At 44.9% G+C, this 26,459-nt stretch overlaps 1 protein-coding gene across 1 annotated transcript in view; it reads left to right on the top strand.

Moving 5' to 3' along the window:
* PNPT1 (polyribonucleotide nucleotidyltransferase 1) overlaps positions 1-26,459 on the top strand; it is a 130,898-nt gene that overhangs the window by 44,800 nt on the left and 59,639 nt on the right. Inside the window, exons 10-14 of the mRNA XM_082251797.1 lie at positions 3,091-3,142; positions 4,569-4,626; positions 14,696-14,792; positions 14,879-14,981; positions 19,111-19,181. Of these exons, the coding sequence (XP_082107923.1) occupies positions 3,091-3,142; positions 4,569-4,626; positions 14,696-14,792; positions 14,879-14,981; positions 19,111-19,181 (381 nt within the window). The remainder of the gene's footprint in view (positions 1-3,090; positions 3,143-4,568; positions 4,627-14,695; positions 14,793-14,878; positions 14,982-19,110; positions 19,182-26,459) is intronic.

Here is a 26,459-nt window from a genome sequence, read left to right as displayed (position 1 = left end):
CTCAAAACGAATTTGACAAGAAAAGGAAAAAACAAAAAAATTTGGAGAGCAGTTTGCCTATGAAACTTTGAGTGTTGGTTCTGTGGTTTTGGGGCAAAATCGAATCTTATTAGGGTGTGTTCTCTCCAGCTTGAATGTTGCTCATTCATAAAAAAATAGTGCTTTAGGAAACTTCCACATAATTCCCACTAAATGGAGCTGATGATCACTGTAAATAAGTATCTGCTCCGTCTAGTGCGGTGGTTCTTTCCTTTTTTTAAGTCACGGACCCCTTCAATCTGATGAAGGCTACGAGTCCCTTCCCCAGAAATATTCACATGAACACAAATTTGCATGCAATGAGTATACTTTTTTTTTTTTTTTTTAATTTGACTGCGTCATACATACTGTTATACTGTATGACATGTTCAAAGTTTGAATAAATTAAACAGTCTTAACCAAAAAACCCGCCCACTTTCATGTAAAAAGCAATGGCCCCTCATCACAATCATCTAGTGCAAATAAAACAAATCCGTTTTTATGCGGCTCAAATGTACTACTAGAAAATGAGAATTTGCACTTGGTATTATGGAGTGACACAAGATGGCGGTTGTACAGAAAACAATGATACAAATGGAAATGGTAAACATGGGACAACAATGAGTCAAGAGACGCTTGGCGATCAGCGCTATAAACCGTTGCAGGGTGCGTTTTTCTTTCAAGGGGGGAACCATTGATTGGGAAAAGGGGAGGGCTGTATAGTTAATGTAATTTATTTTTTTTTTTTTTTTTTATTTAACCCTACCTATCCCCCCTGAAACCCATCCATGGGCCCCAAGGCTAGGAACCCCTGATCTACTGGCTATAATATATTTTCCTGTATGAATGAATAACATTCAGCCTAGAGAGAAAATAGCTTGGTAACATTTGATTTTGCCCCATTCACACAGAACGAATGTACATGCAGTTTCAAAGGATGAATAGCTCTGCGAATTGTTAATACATATACGCCTTCATTTATATTTGCTTCATGATTTGTTGTAAATCTAGTGCGAAGCCATAGTCATGTGGGTTAGAGTGCAGCTTTGATGTGACTTTGGATCAAAGTTGCATCAAAAGTCGCAGCAAAGTAGTGCAGGCAACTTTTCAAAGTTGCTGCAACTTTTAAGTCGCACTGATTTTTGAATGGGCGCCATTGAAATCAATGGGCTGTGACCTGTCGTGCAACTAGGTGTCCAAAGTCGCATAACAAGGCACACTAGTGGGAACAGAGTCCTAGTGTTTCCTTTGAGTAATGTGATCACTAATCACTGTATTAGAAGGCCCCTTTTACACTTGTGCGACAAAAGTCACATGTTTTTACCTGGACTTAAGGCAATGCCTGTGTAATCTTGAAGTCTACGGACCTCAAAACGCATCAAAGTCTGACCACAATAGTGCAGGGACTACTTTGAAGTTGCACAGATATGAACGGTACTCATTGGAAATCATGGAGTACGACTAGTCATGCGACTTTGCAGTCCCAAGTCACAGGACCTGTCCCACAAGTGTGAAAGAGGCCTAAATTGTTACCCCGTAAAAGTCAAGCATTCAAATAGTATATAGTTGCTTTCTTTTGCCAGTTTTCTCTGATGATACCTGTAAGAAAATCACCAGCTGTTTTGCAGTAAATGTGATACAGCTGAGTACTATACAGAGCGCATGTCCACTGTAAGATGAAGTGAATCGCAATCCATAAAATTAATGTTCTATGATTGCATGCTGCTGAAATGTAGCTTGACTCATGCAGCAAAGTTGTTTTATGTTTAGTAACTGGTCTGAGGTATAGCAGAAGTGAAAAACAACCTTGTGGCTTAAAGCAAAACTAAGGGGGTTAAACCTCACCTTTCCAAAGGTCCCTCGTCTGCACCTGCATCTCTTCCTGTGTTCCAGTCTTCGGCTGTCTTCTTTGTATGGTGCGGGATGACGTCACTCCTGTGTGCCAGTCTTCGGCTGTCGTCTTTGGCTGGTGCAGGATGACGTCACTCCTGTGTGCCAGTCTTCGGCTGTCGTCTTTGGCTGGTGCGGGATGACGTCACTCCTGTGTGCCAGTCTTCGGCTGTCTTCTTTGGATGGTGCGGGATGACGTCACTCCTGTGTGCCAGTCTTCGGCTGTCGTCTTTGGCTGGTGCGGGATGACGTCACTCCTGTGTGCCAGTCTTTGGCTGTCGTCTTTGGCTGGTGCGGGATGACGTCACTCCTGTGTGCCAGTCTTCGGCTGTCTTCTTTGGCTGGTGCGGGATGACGTCACTCCTGTGTGCCAGTCTTCGGCTGTCTTCTTTGTATGGTGCAGGATGACGTCACTCCTGTGTTCCAGTCTTCGGCTGTCTTCTTTGAATGGTGCGGGATGACGTCACTCCTGTGTGCCAGTCTTCGGCTGTCTTCTTTGAATGGTGCGGGATGACGTCACTCCTGTGGGCCAGTCTTCGGCTGTCTTCTTTGAATGGTGCGGGATGACGTCACTCCTGTGGGCCAGTCTTCGGCTGTCTTTTTTGTATGGTGCGGGATGACGTCACTCCTGTGGGCCAGTCTTCGGCTGTCTTCTTTGGCTGGTGCGGGATGACGTCACTCCTGTGGGCCAGTCTTCGGCTGTCTTCTTTGGCTGGTGCGGGATGACATCACTCCTGTGGGCCAGTCTTCGGCTGTCTTCTTTGGCTGGTGCGGGATGACGTCACTCCTGTGGGCCAGTCTTGGTCTGTCTTCATTGAATGGTGTGGGATGACGTCACTCCTGTGTGCCAGTCTTCGGCTGTCTTCTTTGGCTGGTGCGGGATGACGTCACCCCTGTGTGCCAGTCTTTGGCTGTCTTCTTTGGCTGGTGCGGGATGACGTCACTCCTGTGTACCAGTCTTCGGCTGTCTTTGGATGGTGCAGGATGACGTCACTCGTGTGTGTGCTCAAGAGGCCGTCATTCCAGCACACAAAGACCAGCCTGGCGAGAACATTTTTTTTTCTTTTGTTTTTCAACACTTCAATATTTTATACCTTGTATACAATGCAAGGCTGTGTGTGTGTTTTTATTTTTATTTACTTTTTTCTAATGTTCTAAAGTTTGTTTTTATGTTTTTTTTAGGCTTGCATCAGAGAAAATTTATGCTGCGTTTTCTGATTATACCCACGACAAAGTAAGCAAAGTCAAAAAAACTAAAGCTTTTATTTGGAAGGATTTGTTTGAAAGTTGGTAGCTATACATCTGTAAGTCTGCATTCGCACAATTGCTGCGATTCTCCGAAAGTGACAACGCACATTTTAAATGCTATTTTTTAATGGCACCTAGAAATGCAGTGCAGCTCTGCTGGGATAAATCGCAGCAAACCGTAGTATCGTGCGCGAAGCTTGTTGCATGAAAAAAGCTCCAGATCCTCCTTTGGGCGACCAGCTTCACGCGATGTGGCTTGCTACGTTTGCAGCATGATTTATCGCTGCAGAACCGCACTGCGTTTTTAGAAGCCATTAAAATCAATGTCATCTGAAATGTGCATTGTGCATTTTTCTCATTTTAGCAGAGCATTTTGAAATGACGGCCAGAATCGCTGCCATTCAAAACACCCAGGTATTCAGGTATACACTGTTAAACAGAATGTATGGACATGTTGCATAGATTTTAATTTGACATTTTATTATAAAATGAATATGGTATATACAATTGCTACAGAAGACATAATCTCATTAAATGTTATTAAAAAGTTCCCTTTCCTTTTCATGCGGCTCCTAAATTTTCTCCCAGAAATGTCATTTCCTGCTTGTGTGATTGGCTAACTGATTTTCCTAGAAGTCTGCACTAAGATACAAGTCAGATTTTTAGGCAATCCTTGCACTTAATTTTTTGTGAGATACTCCCAAATGGAAATCACTTCTAAATGAATGCAGATCCTGCCACTTTCCTCATTCGAACCCTGCAAGTGCAGCAGCTTATTGATAATTATAAAGTCATTCCATTTACATTCACTTTTAACATTAAAAGTTTTAACTTTCTTCAGAATAACAAAAGGTAGGAATCTGCAAAAAGGTTTGTTTAAATCCTTATACATAGAACACCCAGAGGGGAATGTTTTTTGTTTTTTTTCTCTCTCTCAACAAAAGTGAAAGTACTTTTTAGTTCCGGTTCACATTGGTGCGGGTTCCCGCATCACACTTGACTTCGCATGCAGTTCACACTGTCATATGCAAACTGCTGGGAGTGCAAGTACAAATTTAATGACACCCCCAGGTTTGTTCGCATATCGTATTTTGAACTGTCAATTTGGACAGGAATCAGATCGCATAGGTGTGAATGCCCATGCAAACCAATTCTGGTGCGGACCACAAAAAGGGTCCTGCACGACTTTGGTCCGAATGCAATGCAAATTCAGCCGTACAATCTGTATGGCTGAATTCAGATCGCAGACATTGCATTTGATTTGCAGAGCAGTGCGGTGCGAATCAAATGCAATGTCTGATATCGCTGAAGTGTGAACCGGCACCTAAGGTTTAGTTCCGCTTTAAAGTTTAAGCCGGTTTTATATGTACTGTGTAGAATGTAAATGTATGTTTTATCCTTTATCTTCTTAGATCTCTAGAGATGAATCTGTGAACAAGATTAGACTTGAAACAGAAGAAGTTCTAAGAGGTATAATTAGATCAGCAAATGTTCATGAATTAAAATTTACAATTGGGACATACACACGCGCATACGCATACACACACGCATACGCATACGCACGCGCATACACACGCGCACACACACCTCACTAACAGATCATGTTTTTAATACTGTGCATTTCAGGTGGGAGAGGAGCTGTATTGGTTGCATCAAAGTTTAAGCAGGTTCACATGTGATATGCTGTGATTAAAGCTTTATTCCCGGAATTCAGCTCCTCTGTAAAAAAGTGAAGGCACACTATGATTTAAGTACAAGGAAGTCCATGACAGCTCCTGGGCTTATCTCTATTCTGTACATCTGACCGTTTCATTGCACTCCTGGAAGACTGCTATCACTGTATTTCCATGAGCCCAAAGCTGATGCTTCAAGTCTAGCATCTTTAACATTTATGTTGATGCAGCTGCTATGTTAGCTCCTTCCCTTCTCCTGCCCAATCGCAGAAGCATTTGTATTATGTGAACTCATTCACAAAATACAAAGGCTTCTCGGAATGGGCAGCAGAGGGAAGGAGCAAGCATAGCTCTTCTCTTCTCTTCTCCTGTCTTATCCTCTTCTCCTCTCTTCTCCTCTCTTATCCTCTCTTATCCTCTCTTATCCTCTCTTATCCTCTCTTATCCTCTCTTCTCCTCTCTTCACCCCTCCTCTCTTCTCCTCTCTTCTCCTCTCTTCTCCTCTCTTCTCCTCTCTTCTCCTCTCTTCTCCTCTCTTCTCCTCTCTTCTCCTCTCTTCTCCTCTCTTCTCCTCTCTTCTCCTCTCTTCTCCTCTCTTCTCCTCTCTTCTCCTCTCTTCTTCTCTCTTCTCTTCTCTCTTCTCTTCTCTCCTCTCCTTCTCTCCTTCTCTTCTTTTCTCTTCTTCTCTCTTCTCTTCTCTCTTCTTCTCTCCTTCTCTTCTCTCTTCTCTTCTCTCTTCTCTTCTCTCTTCTTCTCTCTTCTCTTCTCTCTTCTTCTCTCTTCTCTTCTCTCTTCTCTTCTCTCTTCTCCTCTCCTCTCTCTCCAGTGTGTGCTCTGGCAGAGCCCTAAACCTGTCCGATATAAATTAATAGAGATAACTTCAGGAGATTTCATGCACCTCCTTGGACTTTACTGGCAGTGTGCCTGCACTTTTTACAAAGTGGCTGAATTCCTGGAATTCAGCTTTATTGGTACCCGGCACTAAGAAAACGTGCAGCTGCTGTTGTGAAAAAGCTTAAAAATGTTGTGTTTAGGTTCATACAGCATTTTTTTTTTTTTTTAAGTTGTTATGGATCTGAACGCACCTCTGTGTCGATACATAAGGGGTGTATTAAGCTCCATTTACAAGAGCTGTGTTTAGAGATGTAAAAGAGAAACCCAAGTTCAGAGAAAAAAATAAAAATTTTGTATGTACATGAATTCATTCTACTGCTACAAATTGAGCCACTAAAATAAATGTAAGCACATTCACTTCTAAATGCAATACACACAAATGCATGCTTTATGTGCGTTTTTTTTTTTTTTTTTTTTTTACACTGGATGTGGCAGCAAGATCAGCATTTATAAATATTCAATAAGGGCTCATACACACAGGGCGATTACATGCGTGCTGTCTTTTACCAGTACACAGATGCACAGGAGTTGTGTGCATTCCCATGACAGCAGTCCCACTGTTGTCTGTTGGGATACAGAGGTTGCACGGACCTACAGGTAGTGGAGATCACCCAGACGCCGGTATGTAGAAAAACAGAAAAAGTCCAATCTGCAGCACCTTGTATATTTATTAAGGGAGTAAAAAACTCATCAAGGAGACATCAATATATACATACACACGCTTCAACAGTTCTCTGATGTCCTTTTTTTAAAATCTGAATTGAATTCTGGCAGCAAAGTGCAGTATTATGTTTTCCCTAAAGATGTCATTAGTCTCACCATTGTTGTCGCCATCATGTTACTGGCCATGTGTGCGGTTTATGCAGATGAGACGTTTTACTTCCAGCAAGATGGCGCACAACCTTACCACCGAGACGTGATAACCTATGATAGTCTGCTAGGACTTTGGATAGGACATGTGGTGACGCATCATGCTGTGCAATTCCTGTGGATAGTCAATGTTGTTCATGCAGTAGTTTGCCAAAATCAAAAGTGAATGTTAATGGTAACCACAGAGCACCTAATGTGATTCAAACATGACTTACAGCTGCCTTTTTGATGTTTAATTGAATCTAGTAATTTGTATGCATATATTTTTCATGCTGAAGTTTAACATTTTGTGTGTGTGTGTCTATCTAATCTCAAAACCAGTGTAGTTTTCCTTTAACCTCTTTCTGGCCGCGCTATAGCCGTATGACGGACATTTTCGGGAAGGCGTCTATTGACCTCTCTCCATGATCGTGCATCTCCTGCGCCCCCTGCGGCTCTTCGGCAGAGTTTGGTGATTGCTGTGTCCTTCGGAGACGGCTGATCACAGATCGGGGTAAAAAGCCCATACCAGCAGCTCTTTACCATGTGATCAGCTGTGTCCAATCATAGCTGATCACAGTGTAAACCAAATGTATTGGTTATCAGCAGTCCTCTCCTCACACTGACAGCATGTGAGGAGAACCGGTAAGCAGCAATCCACACAGGTGACATTTACACTCAAAGTCAGCACACTGACCATCAGTGCAGCCTTAACGGTGTCCATCAATGGCTCTTCATCAGTGCTCATCAGTGAAATAGAAAAATTGCTTTTCTCTTACGTCCTCTGATAGACGCAGCTCTCCATGTTTCTTCACTATTGGGTAATGCTCCTCTCCACAGGAGTGGACTAGGCAGTAAAAATGTTTCACTAGACACGCCTATAGGGGCTGTCCCTCACGACATTACCTCAGACACACTGTGCCCTAGAATCAGTTTCTTGCTGCCTAAGTAGGAGTAGGACCTAGGTTCCCTGCTGGGACTTCGGTCTCAGTTTTTGTTTTCTTTTGAAAAATGTTTATTTTTATTTTACTCACTATCGCAGCATCAGGGGGATCCTCCTGGTGAACGACAGCCAGGCTGGAGTTTCGCACTGGATAATCTAGATCCTTATGGTCTCCCAGCCTGGCCACCGAGCGTGTGCAGGTTGTGGCCCGCCCTGGCCTCGTCACGACAGAGCCCCGTTGGATGGGGACGAGCCTGCGAACGGATGCTTCGCCGGGACGCATCAACCTGGAGTTGCAGCGTACCCCTCGCCTACCACCCCCACTTAGGGTGGTAGGCGAGCTGCTTCTGAGCGGAGCCCCCCGGTCAATGGTATGGTGAGTGATGCTGTGTCCCTGTGACAGTCATCTGAGGGGAAAATGGGGCCCACTCCTGGGGATAGCAGGTTGTGGGTCTCTGCAAAGATCCCCCAGGCCTATCAGACGGTCCTGACCTCCCTGCTCCTGCTGGGGGCGCTCTAGTGGCTTCTGACGCCTAGAGGGGGGGGGGGGTCTTGGGGTTGTTACCTTGTCCAGGGGGGGTCCCCTTAGGGGGATCCCTGCGGTGGCCTCATTCCTGGGTTCCCTGAATGATTGGCACCGTTTTCGGACGCCATTTGGCTGTGGGCATCAGGCTGACTTGCTGTGAGGGCAGCAGCCATTTTCCTGAGGCTTGGCGCCGTTTTTGGCAGTGGCCATTTTCCCAGTGTTTCCTATGCTTTCTAATGGGTGCCATTTTGTTGTAGCCATCGGCCTCTACTGCTGTTTTGTCACTTCCTCTCCTCACTCACGCTGAAGACTGCAGGCAGGACGGCTGCTTTGCAGGTTTATTGGCACAGTAAGGGGTTTTTAATCCTTGGGGCATTCCTCAGACCTACCTTGCTCCTTTCAGGATACTTAGTAGCATTAAAGGGGGACTCCGGCTGTAGCGCGGCATTGCGGTGCGGACCGGGATCGTGAGTTAAAGGGCCGGTGTACTCATCTTTTTCACTTTATGCAACATGGAGTCCCAGGGTGAATATTCCCCTTCTGACTTTGTGCATTCGGACCCTCCAGATCACCTTCTCTGGTGTCTGTCTGCAGCCTTAGAAATGTTAGCGTCCAAGGTGGATCTTTTGTTGAACCAAGTCACTGCTAGTAAAAGGCCGATGCCCTCTCAGTCCTCTGATTCAGGACCTGAATAGGTTGCCAATGACAACGCCCTCCCTGAGGGATCTCTGTCCTCACAGTTCGGTGAGGAGGATGAGTCCTCGTCAGCTGTGCGCGAGTGCGCGCTTGTGGAAGCACTAAGTCGATCAGTGAGGGATTGTTTTTGGATGATGAGCCCATACAGTCAGGGAAGCGGGTGGTCTTCGGCTCCTGCAAAGCCCAGAAGTCGTGTCAAGTTCTTCCTTGTCCCGAGGAGTTTCACGATATTGTGAATGAGCAATGGAGGCGCATTACACACATGATGGTGGTGCCCAACGGTTTTTGGCTCTGTTACCCCTTTGCAGACTCTGTTTCCAATCGTTGGACAGTGTCACCCAAGGTGGATCACACTGTTTCCCGGTTGAATACATCCACGGTGGTCCCTGTAGAGGACTCCCTGACATTCAAGGAGCCGATGGACAGGCGCATAGAATCACTTACCCGCCACCTGCACTTGTTGGCGGGAGCAGTTCTTAAGCCGTTATTCGCCTCCGTCCTGGTCTCTCAGACAGTTACTGAATGGGTCAAAGTGCTTAGGAGTAACTTGAATGCGTTGGTTCCTCCAACTCTAATTGAGCTCACTGATCAAATAGCCCAGGCCATGGTGTACCGTTTGTGATGTGGCCCTGGACACGGCTCCCCTGGCTGCCTGAGTGTAATCTTCACCAAGGTTTTGGCTCCAGTGCTGGCTTTGCTGCGCAAACAAAGAATTGCGGTCCTTGGTTACCTGGACGATCTCCTGTTGAGGGCGAGCTCTTGTGCCACCCTGTCGGCCAACCTGTCATTCACAGTTCAGGTGTTTCAGGAGTTTCGATGGACCATCAATTTCCAGAAGTCTGGACTGACCCCGTCAGTGCATCTGAGTTATCTGGACATGGTCTTGGACTCCTCTCAGGCGAGGGTCTTCCTTCCAGAGGACAAACTTCTGACTTTGCAGGATGAGATCAGGACCCTAAAGGACAAGGATCTCTCCTCCCTGCGGACATGTATGAGTGCCCTGGGGCTGATGGTGTCAGCCTTCGAGGCGGTCCCGTTTGCCCAAATTCACACAAGGCTTCTACAAGCAGAGATTCTTGCCAAGTGGGACAAGGCTCCGCAGTCCTTGGACCGGATTATATGTCCAAGCCGTCCCACGAGGTCAGAGCTCTCGTGGTGGCTTCTGTCACCCGCTCTGAGCCAGGGCAGGTCTTTTCTGCTACTGTTGTGGACAGTAATCACCACAGATGCCAGCCTGTCGGGCAGGGGTGGAGTACTGGACACTCTGTGGGCCATAGGAACGTGGTCACAGGTGAAATCGTCCTTACCGAATAAATGTCCTGGAGCTCAAGGCGATCAAGCTCTGCCTGCTCCATTGGACGCCTCGGCTGCAAGGTCTTCCGGTTTGGGTTCAAACTGACAATGCCACGGCTGGGGCTTACATCAATCACCAAGGGGGCACCAAGAGTGCCCGGGGAGGTCAAGGAAGTGTGCCTTGGAGTCACTATCGGCTGCTTTATGCCTTTCCTCCGATTCAGCTGTTGTCCTGTTGGCTTGCAGAAGGGAGTGGAACAACGTTTGGCTTTGGGCACAATTAAAGGTCAGGTATCTGCCTTAGCCATTTACTTCCAACGTCCCTTGGCGACTTATTCCTTGATCCGCATCTTTCTTCAAGGGGTGCGTCATTTGAAATGAGATGAGATCCTCTTTGCCTCCGTGGGATCTGAAGTTGGTTTTGTCTGTTCTTCAACGTCCTCCCTTTGAGAATATCAGGGAAATTTCTCTGCCTTTGTTGTACCAGAAGGTTGCCTTCTTGGTGGATATCATCTCAGCTCGCAGGGTGTCTGTGTTGGCGGCTCTGTCTTGCCGCTCGCCATATCTGGTCATTCATAGGGATAAGGTTTTTCTGCGCCCTAACCAACTTTTTCTCCCTAAGGTGGTGTCAGCCTTCCACCTTAATGAAGATATTGTTTTACCTTCTCTCTGTCCTAAGCCCAAGCATCCTAAAGAATTGGCCTTGCATTCCCTGGATGTGGTTCGGGCGGTCAGGGTCTACCGGTCAGTCACGGAGTCCTTCCGGACGTCTGATTCTCTGTTTGTCCTTCCAGAGGGACCCCGTAATGGTTTGGCTGCATCTGCTGCAATCATCTCAAAGTGGATCAGACAGACTGTTGTTCAGGCATATTCATTGCAGGGTCAGGTTCCTTCTTTCCCTGTGAGGGCACATTCTACGAGAGCACTGAATGCCTCTTGGGTTTCTCCCCATCAGGCTTCTGTGGCTTAGGTGTGTAAGGCGGCGACCTGGTCATCTGTGCACACCTTCACAAATTTCTACAAGATCGATCTGCTGGCATCCGGATGCCTCCTTTGGCGGCATGGTTTTTTTCTCTTCAGGGGTTAATTTTCGTTTTGGGCTTAGCTCCAGTTGGTTTGCTTGAGCTCCTGTTGCCCTGTTGGCTACGTTTTTAGCCTTTGGAAATGCGTTAACTGTTTTTGGTTGCGTTCTTCCCACCCCTCATGCCTACTCTGCTTTGGGACGTCCCAATAGTGAAGAAACATGGAGAGCTGCGTCTGTCAGAGGACATAAGAGAAAATTGGATTTTTGTAAGAACTTACCGTAAAATCCTTTTCTCTGAGTCCTCTAACACAGTGGTCCTCAACTCCGGTCCTCAGGGCCCACTAACAGGCCAGATTTTAAGTATTACCTTGGGGAGATGCAGACTAGAGTACTGCAATCACTGAGCAGCAAATGATATCACCTGGGATGTATTTCAGTTATCTTGCAAACCTGGCCTGTTATGGCACTTTTCCACTGCAAGTACCGGCTAGTACCAGCTTGGCTCTACTCGGCCCTGCTTGGCCCGGTTTGCTTTTCCACTGCGGTACCGCATGGTATAGTGTCGGAACAGTTCGGTACGGTACGGTACGGTATAGGTTTGCTTTTCCACTAAAGTAGTACTAAAGTTAAGTGGGTGGGATAACAACAGGGTGGGTGTGATTCTCTGACCAATCAGTGGCTAGTAGTGACTGCATGCAAAGGATTGTGGGATATGGTACCAGTTTGGTACCTGTTGGAACCACAATCGAGTAGGTACTGTTTTTTTCAGAGCCGTACCGTACCGTTCGGTTCCATGCAGTGGAAAAGCAAACCTATACCGTACTGTACTGAACCGTTCCGACCCTATACCATGCGGTACCGCAGTGGAAAAGCACAAAAGCGTGCCAAACTGGTACGGTTCCATGCAGTGGAAAAGCGCCATTAGTGGGCCCTGTAGGCCAGGGTTGAGGACCACTGCTCTAACAGACGCAGCTCCCGCCCTTCTAATTTTGGGTTTGGTTGTGTCTTCTTTCACTGCTTGCTGCAAAACTGATTCTAGAGCAGAGTGTGTCTGGGGTAATGTCGTGAGGGACAGCCACTATAGGCGTGTCTAGTGAAAAGTTTTCACTGCCTAGTCCACTCCTGTGAAGAGGAGCATTACCCAATAGTAAAGAAACATGGAGAGCTGTGTCTGTCAGAGGACTTGGAAAAAAGGATTTTACAGGAAGTTCTTACAAAAATCCAATCATTTTGTAAGAATATTTAATAATAAATATATTGCGCTCGTACTTATGTCAGAATATTTATACTGCTCTGAATAAAGCAGTGTATTTATTTATGGTTAATAAGCAAAGATCTGTGAGAAAGGAGAGTCTCCACTTATGCCATAAATCAATGTCGAGAATTCTTTTTAATTGATTAATTTCTTTTTAAAAGCATATACCAATCTTAGTGAGTACAGTCTACAGCGTGGAATATATATAAAAATATTTATTCTCAAGACATGCAAACACGATATATGATCAAACAAGAAGTGACACAAAAATAACTCTACATAAAAAAATACTAACTTCAAATAATCAATGCAATGTGATGTTTAGCTCAATAATGAAAGTGAAAGTAAAACAAAGTGAAACAAAACAAAGTGAAACCAAAACAAAGTGAAAGCAAGATTACCATTTCTTCCCAGGTATAGTATAAGCCATAAATTAATGTTCTATATAAACAGACTACAATGGTCTGCGTAATGCATAGTTGAAAGTCATTCCACTGCAGATGAAATGAGAATAAGCCATGCAAAACGGAAGACTTAAAATTGCAAATAATGCACTGAATCTGATATTAATAAAAATATATAAAAACAAAAATCAGCTTTTTAGAGAAAAATCTACCATGGCTTATACGGCTGGGATTATAATCTTATTACCCTTAAATATGCAATATAAAACATATAAGGAAAGAATAAACAATTGTTGAATAAAATCAAATAACATAGCAAGGCATAATTACCACACTTAAGATAGCCGCTAGCTTCAAATCGTTACCAGAGTCCTAAGATGGATGCCTTTCTTAAGATGGTGGATTCCCTTCAAGTTTCAGATGAATGATGGACCAGGGAGTATGTCTGTATGAGTCTTTCGAAAAATGTAATAGCGTGTGTGGTGTAAGTGTGAGGTGTGTTGTCAGTAGTGTAAAGTGTTGCTCTCTCTCATCTGGGTTGGTCTTTTATATGGTAAGAACAAAGAGCTATAAAAATTACCATAAGTAAAACCCAGAGGGATGAAACATTATCCCTATTGGTCGGGATATTCTATACCTAAACTAGTGAGGTCAGAGACACACCCCTTTTGATAATTAACCCCATACTTGGATAATAAAGTTAAATGATTTCTCTATATGTGAGATTAATCATATAACACAACATAAAACTTTCTCCAGACTCCCAGTACATACATAAATGTCCACCTGTATCTCCATCATTAACCTTGGCAAGTAATGCCATTTCAATAATTATATTATTTAACACAATATAATATTTTTATATCGGAATATCTAAAATTATCTCAAGACTTCACCTGGTATTTTGTCTCCAGAGGGCAGTATTGTACCGTTCATTAGATTTTGTATTTAACACTTTTACCACCATGTCCTTATCTGATGACCTCTCTGACCTCTGGCTAGTGAATAGCCATTACTTCTTTGACCATGTCTTACACTGTCAATTAAGATGTCTGGCCTGTAGGATTTACAACACCTTGAGCACTTAGACTAGACTTCTCTGAAATGAGGTAACTAGTGACGAGATACATATGTCCTTACACTTATTAGAAAAAGAATTCTAAGTAAGATTATTACTGAGAATATAAACCCAAAATGTGATATAACATTACTAAATATATATGTATATGCCTTACATAATATAATGACATAATTATGGCTAATATCTTCTCACATATGATAATGTATCTATAAAAACTTATATGGTTCATCTTTAAATGTCTGCTAGAATATACTGGGGTATTGTCCATTGTTATATACTTATAGACAGACTGAGATATCCCCCCTTAACATAGCGTCAGACTGACTAAGTTTTATCTGATCGAGATGTCAAAAGAAATCCTATTTATGACAAAAGAAAATAGAAATGTCTGCTGAAAGTATAGGACCCTATTGTTGAAATTCTATGCTCTCTTGTAAGCTTGTACGAGACATTTTGTTTAACAAATATATATGAACTTTGTTTGACCTTAGAAACAACATGGAAGCCATTCAGAATCTCTTATGCATTATATGAATACATGGCTTTTAAAATCCCTTTTCTTTTTACCTATTATTATTTTAATCAACCCCCAATAACCCCGACAATTTACAAAATGTTATAACCGCAAGTAAGAAAAAAAAACTTTTTTTTTTTTTTTTTTCAGTTTTTTGGTTTAGCAAAAAAAAAAATAGTGGTGATTAAATACCACCAAAAGAAAGCTCTGTCTAAAAATGAAATTATAAAAATTTTGTCTGGATGCAGTGTTGCGTGACCGTTATGAAAGCTGAAAATTGCCTGGGCGGGAAGGGGGTGAAAGCGCCCGGTAGGCAAGTGGTTTAATCTGAATCTCAATTACTGCATTGTTTACAAGCAGCCAGTGTCCTTGTGTTTTTTTTTGTAGAAAAATTCCCAGAAGCTGATCCATTTGAAATAATGGAGTCTTTCAGTGTTGTGTCCAAAGAAGTTTTCCGAAACAAAGTTTTGAATGAATACAGAAGGTATTGTGCCTGAATTCTATAAGCTCTTTAGTCATATAGATGATAAATAACACCTTGTAATATTTCCTCTCCCCTTTCAATGAAAGGTGTGATGGCCGAGACCTTACGTCACTCCGAAATATCAGTTGTGAAGTGGATCTTTTTAAACCTCTCCATGGCTCTGCGTTATTCCAGCGTGGCCAAACACAGGTACTAGTATAACTCCTTTGTTTGCCAAGTTTGTTCCTTTTCTTGGAAGGATACATTTGTGTACAGTACAGTGTGTACAGTCCATTTACCAAAGTTCCTGAAACAGGAACAGTGGGGGAAATTTGAATAAAAGACAGGAGCATGGCAAAATGCAGCACTTTATAAACTTGGTCCATTTTTATGCAAAAGGCTCCAAATAATAAACCTAAGGTTAATTGTTAAATTGGCGCAAAGGGAAATATAAAGGTAGAACAGAGATTTAGAATTGGTCTGAAAAGCAGTAATAACTATCTTTTAAGTGAATATCAAAACACAGCGCTATAACAGTGAACTATATTAAATTAACTTATGTGACTAGTGATTTAAAGTGTCCAAAAAAATTATTATATATATATATATATATATATATATATGGATAAATTACACAATATAAAGCAATCAAAACAAATAGGTGAAAAAGAAGTGTCCAAAAATATTCAGTGCTGCCAGCACCAAAAAATCCACTTTGAAAACTTGAAACAGAAGTGTGCAACATGTCCTTTGATGACGCCCTGAGGGAGGGGCGAAACGCGTTGATGTATGTCTGGTTTTTACAGCCAACGCAACACGTCACTTCCGGTTTAGTGGGACGCAAGCGGAAGCAGTGCTGGAACGCACGCCGCTATCCCACTCCTAGCAGGACGGTAGGAACACCTTCAACTAGACACCGGAGATTTATCTATTAAGGCTTGTATTCAACTTATCAAATGTGAATGTAATTCCTAATTTGTGCAATAAATTACATCATATTTGGAACGTACTGTACTATTGGCTTTTTTATGCTTATTTGCATGTGTCTATTGGAGAGCAATCTGAAGGTACGCAGCTCATCCACTTACCTTTAAGCCTGTGAGACCCCAAGACCATAAGGCTTATAGGGGTCCATAGTATTTGGTAAGTGGATTCACGTGTGGGGCACAAGGGCACGTGTGGAATACGTGTTGAGCACTTGGGAGCACACTTCTGTTTCAAGTTTTCAAAGTGGATTTTTTTGGTGCTGGCAGCACTGAATATTTTTGGACACTTTTTTATTTGGACACTTCTTTTTCACCTATTTGTTTTGATTGCTTTATATTGTGTGATTTATCCATATATAATCATTTTTTTGGACACTTTAAATCACTAGTCACATAAGTTAATTTAATATAGTTCACTGTTATAGCGCTGTGTTTTGATATTCACTTATTATTTTCACTTGCTGATGAACAGCAGCTTTAACATTTAAGAAATGTATTACACATTCAACTAATATTTCACATATGCACAGGGTGGACCTGTTTGATCTATTTATATTTATTAATAATTATCTTTTGCACAAATGGGTTTTTGTGAAACCCAAAAATAGCATTTTTTGTCTCGAAAGATGGCATCCAAATCTGTGGGTTTTTTTTTTTTTTTAAACAAAATTATGTGGTAATAAATGCTGCCCATATTTGTCATGTGTTACAAATTACATTAATGATTACATGAAGGTTAGAGATCTAAAATGTAGGCATTTATAAGAGGAGAGCGAGGCTGACATAAGCTCACTGACAACTAAGACAGTTATTGCCACAGACATGCTTTGAATGAAGTTGTTTTAGGAAACCCTAAAAATCAGTGGGTTTAGTTCCGCTTTAAAGGTTTGTTCACACTGCCTGCGCAATGCTTTGTTTTAGCAAGAGTAGGTGTCAGTTTTTGGATGCATTGAACTGTGTCGGTGGGTGGTCTGATGCGCGTTCAACCAATTTCAGTGTGATCGGCTGCTTTGGAGGGCAGAGTAAAAATCAGGGTCTAATACCCCAGATCTTTCAGTTAAGTGTACCTGTCACTGCCCAGCTATTACAAGGGATGTTGTTCATTCCTTATGGTGGCAATAAAGTTTAATAATAAAAAAATAAAAGAAACTGAAAAAATTTTAATAAAAAAAAAATGTAGGTAGTCGGCTTTCTGAAGATGACAACCGATGCGGCTCAGCAGCCGCTCGGACGTTCTCCCAGCGAGCTGCAGGGGACGCCGCCTTCCGCGGCTCTGCCCCAGTCTCCCGTCCTACCGGTAGACCCAAGCAACCAGCCGACACGTCCGCTGGCTGGTTGGAGTCCGGCTTCGATCAGGTCCCTGATCATGTAACCCGGAAGTGACATCACGTCCGGTTTACTCGGCTGCCCTATTACTCTCACGTAGGATGTTTTTATTGTGACAGCAATAAGTGATCAGATTTTTTTTTTTTTTTTTTAAAGTGTTTAAAATAAATAGGAAAAAATAAATACAATTTTAAAATGCCACCGACCCCGTGAGCTTGCCCATGGAAGAATAAAAATCCAAACGTAAGTCGCGCCCGCAAATAAAAACTGTGTTCAAATCACACGTGAGGTATTGCCACGATCGTCGGAGCGAGAGAAATAATTCTAGCAAAAGACCTCTGTAACTCTAAACTGATAACTGGTAAAAGTTTTAAAAAAACGCCTATGGAGGTTTTTAAGTATCGTAGGTTGTCGCCATTCCACGAGTGTGCGCAATTTTAAACCGTAACATATTAGGTATGTATTTACTCGGTGTGACATCTTTCACAATATACAAAATAATTGGGCTTACTTTACTGTTTAATTAACAAATACCACTTGACAAAAAAATATTGCAAAGACTGCTATTTTATTCTCCAGAATCTTTGCTAAAAAATATTTATATAATGTTTGGGGGTCCTAAGTAATTTTCTAGCAAAAAATACTGATTTTAACTTCTAAACAACAAGTGTCAGAAATGGGTTTGGTCCTTAAAGCGGAGTTCCACTCAAAAGTGGAACTTCCGCTTTACGTAGTCCTAACCCACTGACATGCCACATTTGGCGCGTGTTTTTTTTTTGTTTTTCTTTTTGGGGGGGGGGGGGGGTAGCGGGTACCTAGTTTTGACAGGTACCCGCTCCCACTTCTGCTCAGAGCACCCCAGCCCCCCGAGCAGAAGTTCTCCTCTCCCTCCCTGCAATCTTCTGGGACACATCAGAGGTCCCAGAAGATTGCCGGCCAATCAAGATACGCAGCGCTCACCTGACTGTGAAGCCGCAAGCCATCACATCCAGGTACCCAAACTAGTGATGCCGGCGCTGCCGAGACCGAGGCTTCGGGCAGCCACATCGCTGGATCGTGGGACAGGTGAGTGTGTGTTTTTTGTAGCTGCTGACTTTTAATAAACAAAGAAAATCCTGGAACAGCGCTTTTAAGTGGTTATCAAATGCAAATTTTCTGGAAAAATAAACTTAAAAATGCTGCGCAAATCTCATGCGACATAAAAAATTGCAACAGCCACCATTTTATTCTCCAGGGCCTTTGCTTTCAGAAAATATATAATGTTTGGGGCTTCTGGGTATGATCTATCAAAAAATGAAGATTTTACATGTATGTGAGAGAGGTCAGAAACAACTATCCCTCCCTCACAATTAATATAGCAGTGCATTGTGGGATTATCTGCTTTGATCAGTTTTAGCAAACCAACAAGGACCTCTGACATAGTATATGAAATAAAGTGGGAGATTCTTGGAGCTGAAGTTTTGGTATGCAAAGATTTGCATGATTACATTGCTTGCTGTGTACAGAAGGTCGCTCTTTTGGCATGGGTGACATTCAGAGAACACTTTGCATTCTCTCAATGAATGCAAAGCATTCACTGACTGGATAAGGTGGAGATCATGATGTTACCACCCTGCCTCTCCACCTTGTCCAATCAGGGAACACTTGAATAAAAAAAAATGTAGAATGTTCTCTGAACTCAGCCAATTCCGAGAAAGGGACTCCACCAAGTACAGCAGGCATGACTATTAAAATTATGCCCCACCTAACCGCATGATACTGTGGTACCATGCATTTTGGTGGCTGCAAACGCATGCATTTTCTAGATGCGTTTGGGCGGCCAATAACAATTAAGGGCACCCGCACACCTCTAAAGGAAGCAGCGCGTTCCCCTGCAAGTGGTGTGAATGCCCCTTAATCTATTCATTATGCGTGAACTGTAAATCTTACATAAAGGAAAAGTAGACTGTGGCTGTAATGTTGTGTATTCCTACAATGACAATTGTGATCGTTTTATTTTGGTCCTCACTGATGATCCTTTATCTTAGGTTTTGTGTACAGTTACATTTGATTCCATAGAATCCAGTCTGAAAGTTGATCACATAACAACAGCATTGAGGTATGTTTAACTTTTAAATCTTGTTGGCTCTGGTCATATTTTATACAGTATTCTCTCTTGTGTTTTCATTTAGCATCAGATTTGCTGCTTATCAACACTTAAAACATTAAAATGTTTAGTTCTTCAATGGGGGTTAATTCACCATTGTTCTTATAATTAACTTTAACATTGGTCGGGTAGAGGAATGTCGCTGCACCAAGCCTCCAAGAGCCGACCTAAGGGGCCCCAGCCGCACTCTATGAAAAGCGATAGTCGCATACTGATTATGTCAGATCACATCTAACTATACTAAACATAGCACACTGCAGCCCGACCTAGGGCCACCCCTTTCTAATATTTAAATCAATACAAGTCACAGAGATCTTATTAAAGGATTCATTCACGTAAAAAAAAAATAAAAAAAATCACATTTTTTTTTTTGCAGTTAAAAAGTTAATTTGCTTTTTTTTTTTTTTTTTTTTTTTTTTTAGTAGGAGCCAGGACTCCTACAAACTGTCACTGTAAGCTGTCTGCTTGTATATCGTACAGGCAGGCGGTTTCACACTGACAGGAAGAATCAATGGTCTACCAGAGCGATCAATAGCACCCTGGTAGTTCAATGAGAACTACAAGCCGACAGCGGCAAAGGCTGTCGTTACGAACCTGTGAATGAATGACACGGCCTGGTGGGCGGAACCTCTGTCACATTTTTTTTTTTTTTTTATTTGTCAGTAAGAGGTGGGATAAAATCCCCCAAACTCGCTGTCATAACGGGGGATTGGGGGGTCTGGTACTACAATAACATGTTACACCCTAAATGGCTTTTGCATTACTAGAGATTTATTAAAAGACAAAACAATGAGTAAAATTGGTACTCACAAAGGTAGAAGATTAAAAGCATGAAACATAACGAGACAAAATCTAGTCCAGGAATCACATAGCCTGACTGGCGATGCTGTATGCAGGTGTGCTCACGTTTCCTCTGAGATTGGATTGCCTCTCGATCGATAAATCTCTGGTAAGGCACTAGGCGTTTGCACCCTCGTGTGTGTGTGTGTGTGTGTGTTTTTTTTTTTTTTTTTTTTTGTATGTTATGTCAGGGTGTAACATGTTACTATAGCACTGGCCCCCGCACCCCCTGTGGCTGTGCAGGGCTGTAGCTTATATTGGATTCCCTGATCTGAGAAGGGCTGCATCGGCTGAGCATTTTTGACGGACATCATCTTTGCGATTCAGTGTCTGCTGCACACCCTGCCTGTGGCGTACCTTTGAGCGCTGGAAGTGGTGTTGTGTGTGTGTGTGTGTGTGTGTGTGTGTGTGTGTGTGTGTGTATATATAGAACATGTAATATGTTATGCCTCATACACACGATCAGATTTTTTTTGTTTTTTTTCTGTACAGTTCTGGAAAAGTTTCCTGGTTGCGTAGTTACGTATAGAATAGTGCAAAACAAAAAACAATGGCAGCCAGGCCTTTTCCGGGTTATTTTTGTGTTTCTGATCATGCGTAGTCTTTGCCTATCGATTTTTAGTGAACGCATACTGTACTGAATAACCGATTGTCGTTCGCTAGGCTATCGTACGAGAAAAGTTTTCGTGTTTGTCCCTTCGGATTTTGTTGGAAGAAATGTTGTGATCGGCTGTCGAAGGCGGTGTACGAATGATCAGATTATCGTGTGATCAATTCATATTATCTGATCGTGTGTACGAGGCATTACAAAAAGTTGAATGTGATCTGACATCATTGGTGTCCAGCTTCGTGCTTTCCTAACACGGAGTTTAGACATGCGGTTGGGGGGGCGGGGTGTTAAAAGCGTGCAGTTGAGCAACTGTCACATTGAGCAGCTGCCACAGTCACATAGCTTTTGCCATTAGTGCAAAGCAATCTAACCCATTGAAGCAAATGGGGAAGCGCCACAAACCGCCCACAAGCATATGCATTGCCAAACAAGCGCCCTGCAACTGCATGCAAACATGGGCTTAGTCTGTAAAAATGGGGTGTTGCATTGCCTCCTCGCTGCCGGTTAATCACCTCTCAAAAGATCCAAATGCGGATCGCACTTCAGCGGCATGGCATGTTTAGACGCACGTCTAAACCTAGCCTTGCTGTAACATTGGCAGCACAGTAATGTTCAACTTTAAAAACCTTTTTACATTTTATTTAGTAGCAGCTAAGACTTCTCCTGTAGTTTTACCAACTCTTTTTGTAGCTTTTTTTGCTAAAAAGACTGTTGAATGACTGAGAGACCCCCTCCCCTCCAACATACACAGAAGCCTTAAGCTGGCCAAAGATGGATCACAATTTGGCCAGTTCAGCAGAGAACTGCTGAATTTCGACCTATTTTTGGCCATTCCTGCTCAACAGAACTCCATCTAATAAATGGTGGGTTGTAGCCAATCGACTGCAACATTGATCTGTGTATTCTGAGGTGGAGCGCCCGCTGTCAAAATATAATAGCGCAGTGGGGAGGATTCCTCCATCCACCTAACTTGCATGGTTGGGGCAACATGTTTGTTTTTTCTTTTTGATTACCCATCTGGCGGATTGAAGGAAAAAAATGAACAATCTATGGCCAGCCTTAGTTGCTTAGTCACACACAGGCTGCCATCAAGCATGCAGGCACTTGTTTCATGTTAAAAGGCTCATGCTTTACAAACTGGATGGATCTTATAATGGACGCACCTCAAAAACATTTTAGAGCCTGTTCACTCCACTGCGCTGCACCAAAGTAGAACAACGCAGTGTGTTGCAACGCAGTACACCATCTGACAACCTGCTGCAGTGAATAAAGGTGAATGAAATGTTACTTTGTGACATTTCATAAAAGTTGGGAACAAAAAGGGGGAACAAAAAAAAAAGCGGACTGTGTGTGACCCAGCCATTCCTTCCCTTCACAGAGCACATCAGCAGCCGCTGGTGTGAATGAGTCTGTAATGAAGAATCCAAACCAAGGTTGTCAAGGGTATCTCCCTAAAGGCAAGATGTGGTGCAGGGAGAAACCTATCATTGTAGGCATTTAAAACACAGAGAAAAGTAACATTGGTGTAACTAAGATTGCGTATGTACCCCAGTATACTTAAAAAGCAGAAGAAATAATTTGCAAAAGTCCTCTTATGGACAGTTTTATGGGTGCATAAATCTCGTTTCTCTTACGTCCTCCGACAGTCGCCGCCTCTTCATATTCGTCACATATGGGGTATTAGACTTTGCTCCGAAGGAGTAGCTAGGCAACAGAATATGTTAACATTAAAGCTTTTAACATATCCCATCCTCAAGGGGTGGTCCCCTCAGTCAATACCCTCCTACTTCCTGCAACCATATCTCAGTTTCAATGTCTAGCTTGTCAGGAGTGGCTGGCTCTCTCTGTGCTGGGGCTTTGTGCCCCAGACTCTTTCTTCTTTTTTGATTTTTTGTTTGAGTTTTCTCTCTACCTTTACTTAGCTGTTCTTTTTGTCAGCGTTAGTTAGTTCTTCGGATGAAGAGGATCATGCGGGCTGGGTCTCGGGCTGATCCCCCTGGTCGCAGGTCGTGGGTCAGTGGCTTCCCAGCCTGCCATCGAGCGTTCAGCCAGGTAACGCTCCTCGCACAGTGAACGACCCATCCCTGTTCGGTGCAGGGATGATTGGTGAGGTGGCTACCTCACTGGACGCTGTGCGGTTTCTTAACCCCCATTTTGTGCGTCTTGTAAACGACTCTCCCTGCCTCATGTGCAGCGGCTTGTTCGCCTGTGCGGGTCCCCCACGCCATTGTGAGGTAAGTGTATCCATGTGGGGACCTGTCTGTCTGGGGGGGTGTCAGTCTGGGACTGTGTAACCTGCCTCTGTTCTCACTGTTTGTCTCCCTATCACTCGGCTGCATGCTGTGGGCTGCAAGGGGGGGGGGGGGGAGCTGTGTGACACTGTGTGTGTCAGCCTTGTCATTGTGAGAAGCTGTGTGCTGTGGGGCATGTTTTGTGGCATGTTTGGGCACTATACAGCGATCGCTGCGGCGATCTAACATGTTTTTTTATACATGGATAACATGTGTGCATTACTGTACTGTGGAGCGGCGGTTTTCAGCGCCAAACGGCGCCATTTTGCCTACACTCGCTCCGGCCGCATGTTCTACATGCATGGCGGCCATTTTCTTGTAGCCTCCCATAGGCTTTAATAGAGCGCCCTGGCCGCATCACTTCCTCTTCTCCAGGATACACCGATCGAGGCAGCAGCAGCGGCGAGGGTCTCCTCAGGTTATATCCTTCTTATCCATTGCCTGTGTCAGTTTTATTGTCCCTGTGGGGGTCTCATTGTGCTTGTGTGTAGTGCGGTGGGCTGCGCTCGCCGCGCTTGTTAAAGGGGCAGTTAACCCTTTATTATCCGGCATTTGTAATTGGGGCAATGGATTCTCAGGAGGGCAAATTTCCTACCGCCTTGGTGGAAAGCCAGGGGACCGCTGTTTCCCCCCCAGGGGGGGATTTAGCCACTATTGTGGCTGGCCTTGCTGCTCAGGTGCAGATGCTGGTGGCTGCTCAATCTACTAAGAGACCCAGAGTTTCTCTTTCCTCTGATTCTGAGGGTGAAGGTGATGGGGCTGTTATGGCGGGGGCCTCCTTATCGGGGTCCCGCTCCTCCCTGGATCTAGTGGGGTCCGAGGTGGAGACTGAAGTTGAAGGGGTTGATAATTCTCCCCCTCGCTCGCCTGAAGAGCTTGCAATCATGGATGAATTGATTGCTTCCATAAAACAAACGCTGCGTTTGCAGGATGAAGTGTGTCCCCCCGCTGCCTTGGCGGCTTATGGGACGCAGAGAAAACGCAGGACGCCGCAGGTTTTTCCCTGCAATGATGATTTTCAGCGCGCTGTTAAAGAACAATGGCGCAATCTACGCAAACCTTTTGCTGTACCAAGTAGGTTCAAGCTGCGTTATCCTTTCTCGCCTTCCACTGATGAAAGGTGGTGTGTGCCACCCCCGGTGGATCACGCAATTGCGGTTTTAAACAAATCCACTGCGATTCCTGCAGAGGATTCCCCTGTGTTCCGTGATGCCACGGATAGGAGAATGGAGTCTCTTGCCCGTCATACTTATTCTGTTACGGGTTCTATGCTTAAGGCTCTGTTTGCCTCTCTCATGGCGGCCCAGGCTGTCGCAAGTTGGACGCAGATGCTTAGGCGCGTCCTAGTGGCCGATTCGGCCTCGCCGGCGACCCTGGATATGGTGGATCAAATCCACCAGGGTGTCATGTATCTGTGTGATGCGGACTTGGACCTAGTCCCGTTGGCTGCACGTGTGCACAGCGTGGCGGTGTTGTCTCGCCGTCTGGTTTGGTTAAAATGTTGGTCGGTGGACCAATCTTCACATAAGACCTTAGCCAATCTGCCTTATGATGGGTCTCGCCTTTTTGGGGAGTCCTTGGATGTGTTGATTAAGGGGATCACCGGAGGTAAGAGCACTCTCTTGCCCCATTTCCCCAAGGCTAAGGGGGCTTCTGGGAAGAAGCATGCTAATTTTCGGCCCCCTCAGGGGTCCTTTCGTGCCTTTCGGTCGCACTACAAGGGCAAACCGTTCAAAGGTCAAGGCTCTCAGAAGAAGCCCTGGTCTGGGAAACAGAAGTCCGGTCAATCCGGATCCGCAGCCCATAACAGTGCGGCCTGAAGGGGCGCCCTCACCCAGTTTTGGGGTGGGGGGACGCTTGCTCGGTTTTCTTCAACCCTGGTTGGCCCGCGTGCGGGACAGATGGGTTCAGGAGATCGTTCGATCTGGTTACAAGATCGAGTTTCTCTCTCGGCCGGAGAGCAGATTTTTTCCCTCAAATCTTCAACTGTCTCCGGAGCGTTTACGGGACCTGCACCTGGCGGTGCGGGACCTGAGGGCTCAGGGAGTGGTGGTTCCGGTGCCTCATCGGGACAGATTTCGGGGGTTTTATTCCAATCTGTTCACCGTGCCCAGAAAGGAGGGCAAGGTTCGTCCAATTCTGGACTTGAAGGCTCTGAACCGCTCTGTGCGGGTTCGCAAGTTCCGCATGGAATCCCTGCGGTCGGTGGTGGCTGCCCTGGTTCCGGGGGAATTCATGGCCTCCATCGATTTGAAGGATGCGTATCTTCACATCCCCATTTTCGAGGGTCACCAGAGGTACCTTCGATTCGCCATTGCGGAGGATCACTACCAGTTCGTGGTGTTGCCTTTTGGTCTCGCCTCGGCTCCGCGGGTCTTCACCAAGGTGCTTGCACCAGTTCTGGCATTATTGAGGGCCCAGGGCATTTCTGTCCTGGGGTATCTGGACGACATTCTGGTTCGGTCTGCGACCAGCCAGGGTCTGGAGGAGGACCTGTCTGTCACGATGCAAACTCTGCAGGAGTTCGGTTGGACGATAAATTTTCCAAAGTCGACACTGAGTCCGTCGGTTCGTCTTCCCTACCTGGGAATGATTCTGGACTCGGTGCGGGCGCAGGTCTTCCTGCCGGAAGACAAGCTCAGAACTCTTCAGGAGGAAGTCAGGTCCCTCAGGGACGTTCCGCACTCGTCTCTGCGGACGTGCATGAGATGTCTGGGATTGATGGTCTCGGCCTTCGAGGCGATTCCCTTCGCCCAGTTTCACACGCGGGGTCTCCAAGCGGAGATCCTGTCCATGTGGGACGGGCGACCTCAATCTCTGGATCTTCAAATCTCGTTGAGTCATCGCACCAGAAGAGACCTTCTGTGGTGGCTCCAGTCCCCGATGGTGTCCGGGGGCAAGTCGTTTCGTCCTATCTCGTGGACGGTAATCACCACGGATGCCAGCCTGTCGGGCTGGGGTGGTGTTCTGGGCGTTCTGTCCGCCCAGGGGACTTGGTCGGAGGGGGAGTCCTCCCTTCCTATCAACATTCTGGAATTGCGTGCGATCAAACTCTGTCTTCATCGCTGGACGGACCGGCTGCAGGGCTGCCGGTTCGGGTGCAGACGGACAATGCCACGGCGGTGGCCTACATCAACCACCAAGGGGGCACCAGGAGTGCCCGAGCGGCTCGAAGTGGCCGACATTCTGTCTTGGGCCGAGACTCCTGTCCCCGCGATAACGGCGGTTCACATTCCAGGGGTGGAGAACTGGCAGGCGGACTATCTGAGTCGCCAGACCCTGGATCAGGGGGAATGGTCTCTCCACCCGGCTGTCTTCCAGATGTTGTGCGTGAAGTGGGGTCTTCCAGATGTGGACCTGTTCGCGTCTCGTCTCAACAACAAGGTGAGGGGGTTCGTGGCAAGGACGCGCGACCCTCGGGCAGACGCGTCGGACGCGTTAGTGGCCCCGTGGCATCAGTACAAGCTGATGTACGCGTTTCCACCGATT

Source organism: Pelophylax lessonae (assembly GCF_965119305.1).
Source record: "Pelophylax lessonae genome assembly, chromosome: 3".
NCBI lineage: Eukaryota > Metazoa > Chordata > Amphibia > Anura > Ranidae > Pelophylax > Pelophylax lessonae.
The sequence above is the reverse complement of the archived record's forward strand: the minus strand, read 5'-3'. Positions and strand labels throughout refer to the sequence as shown.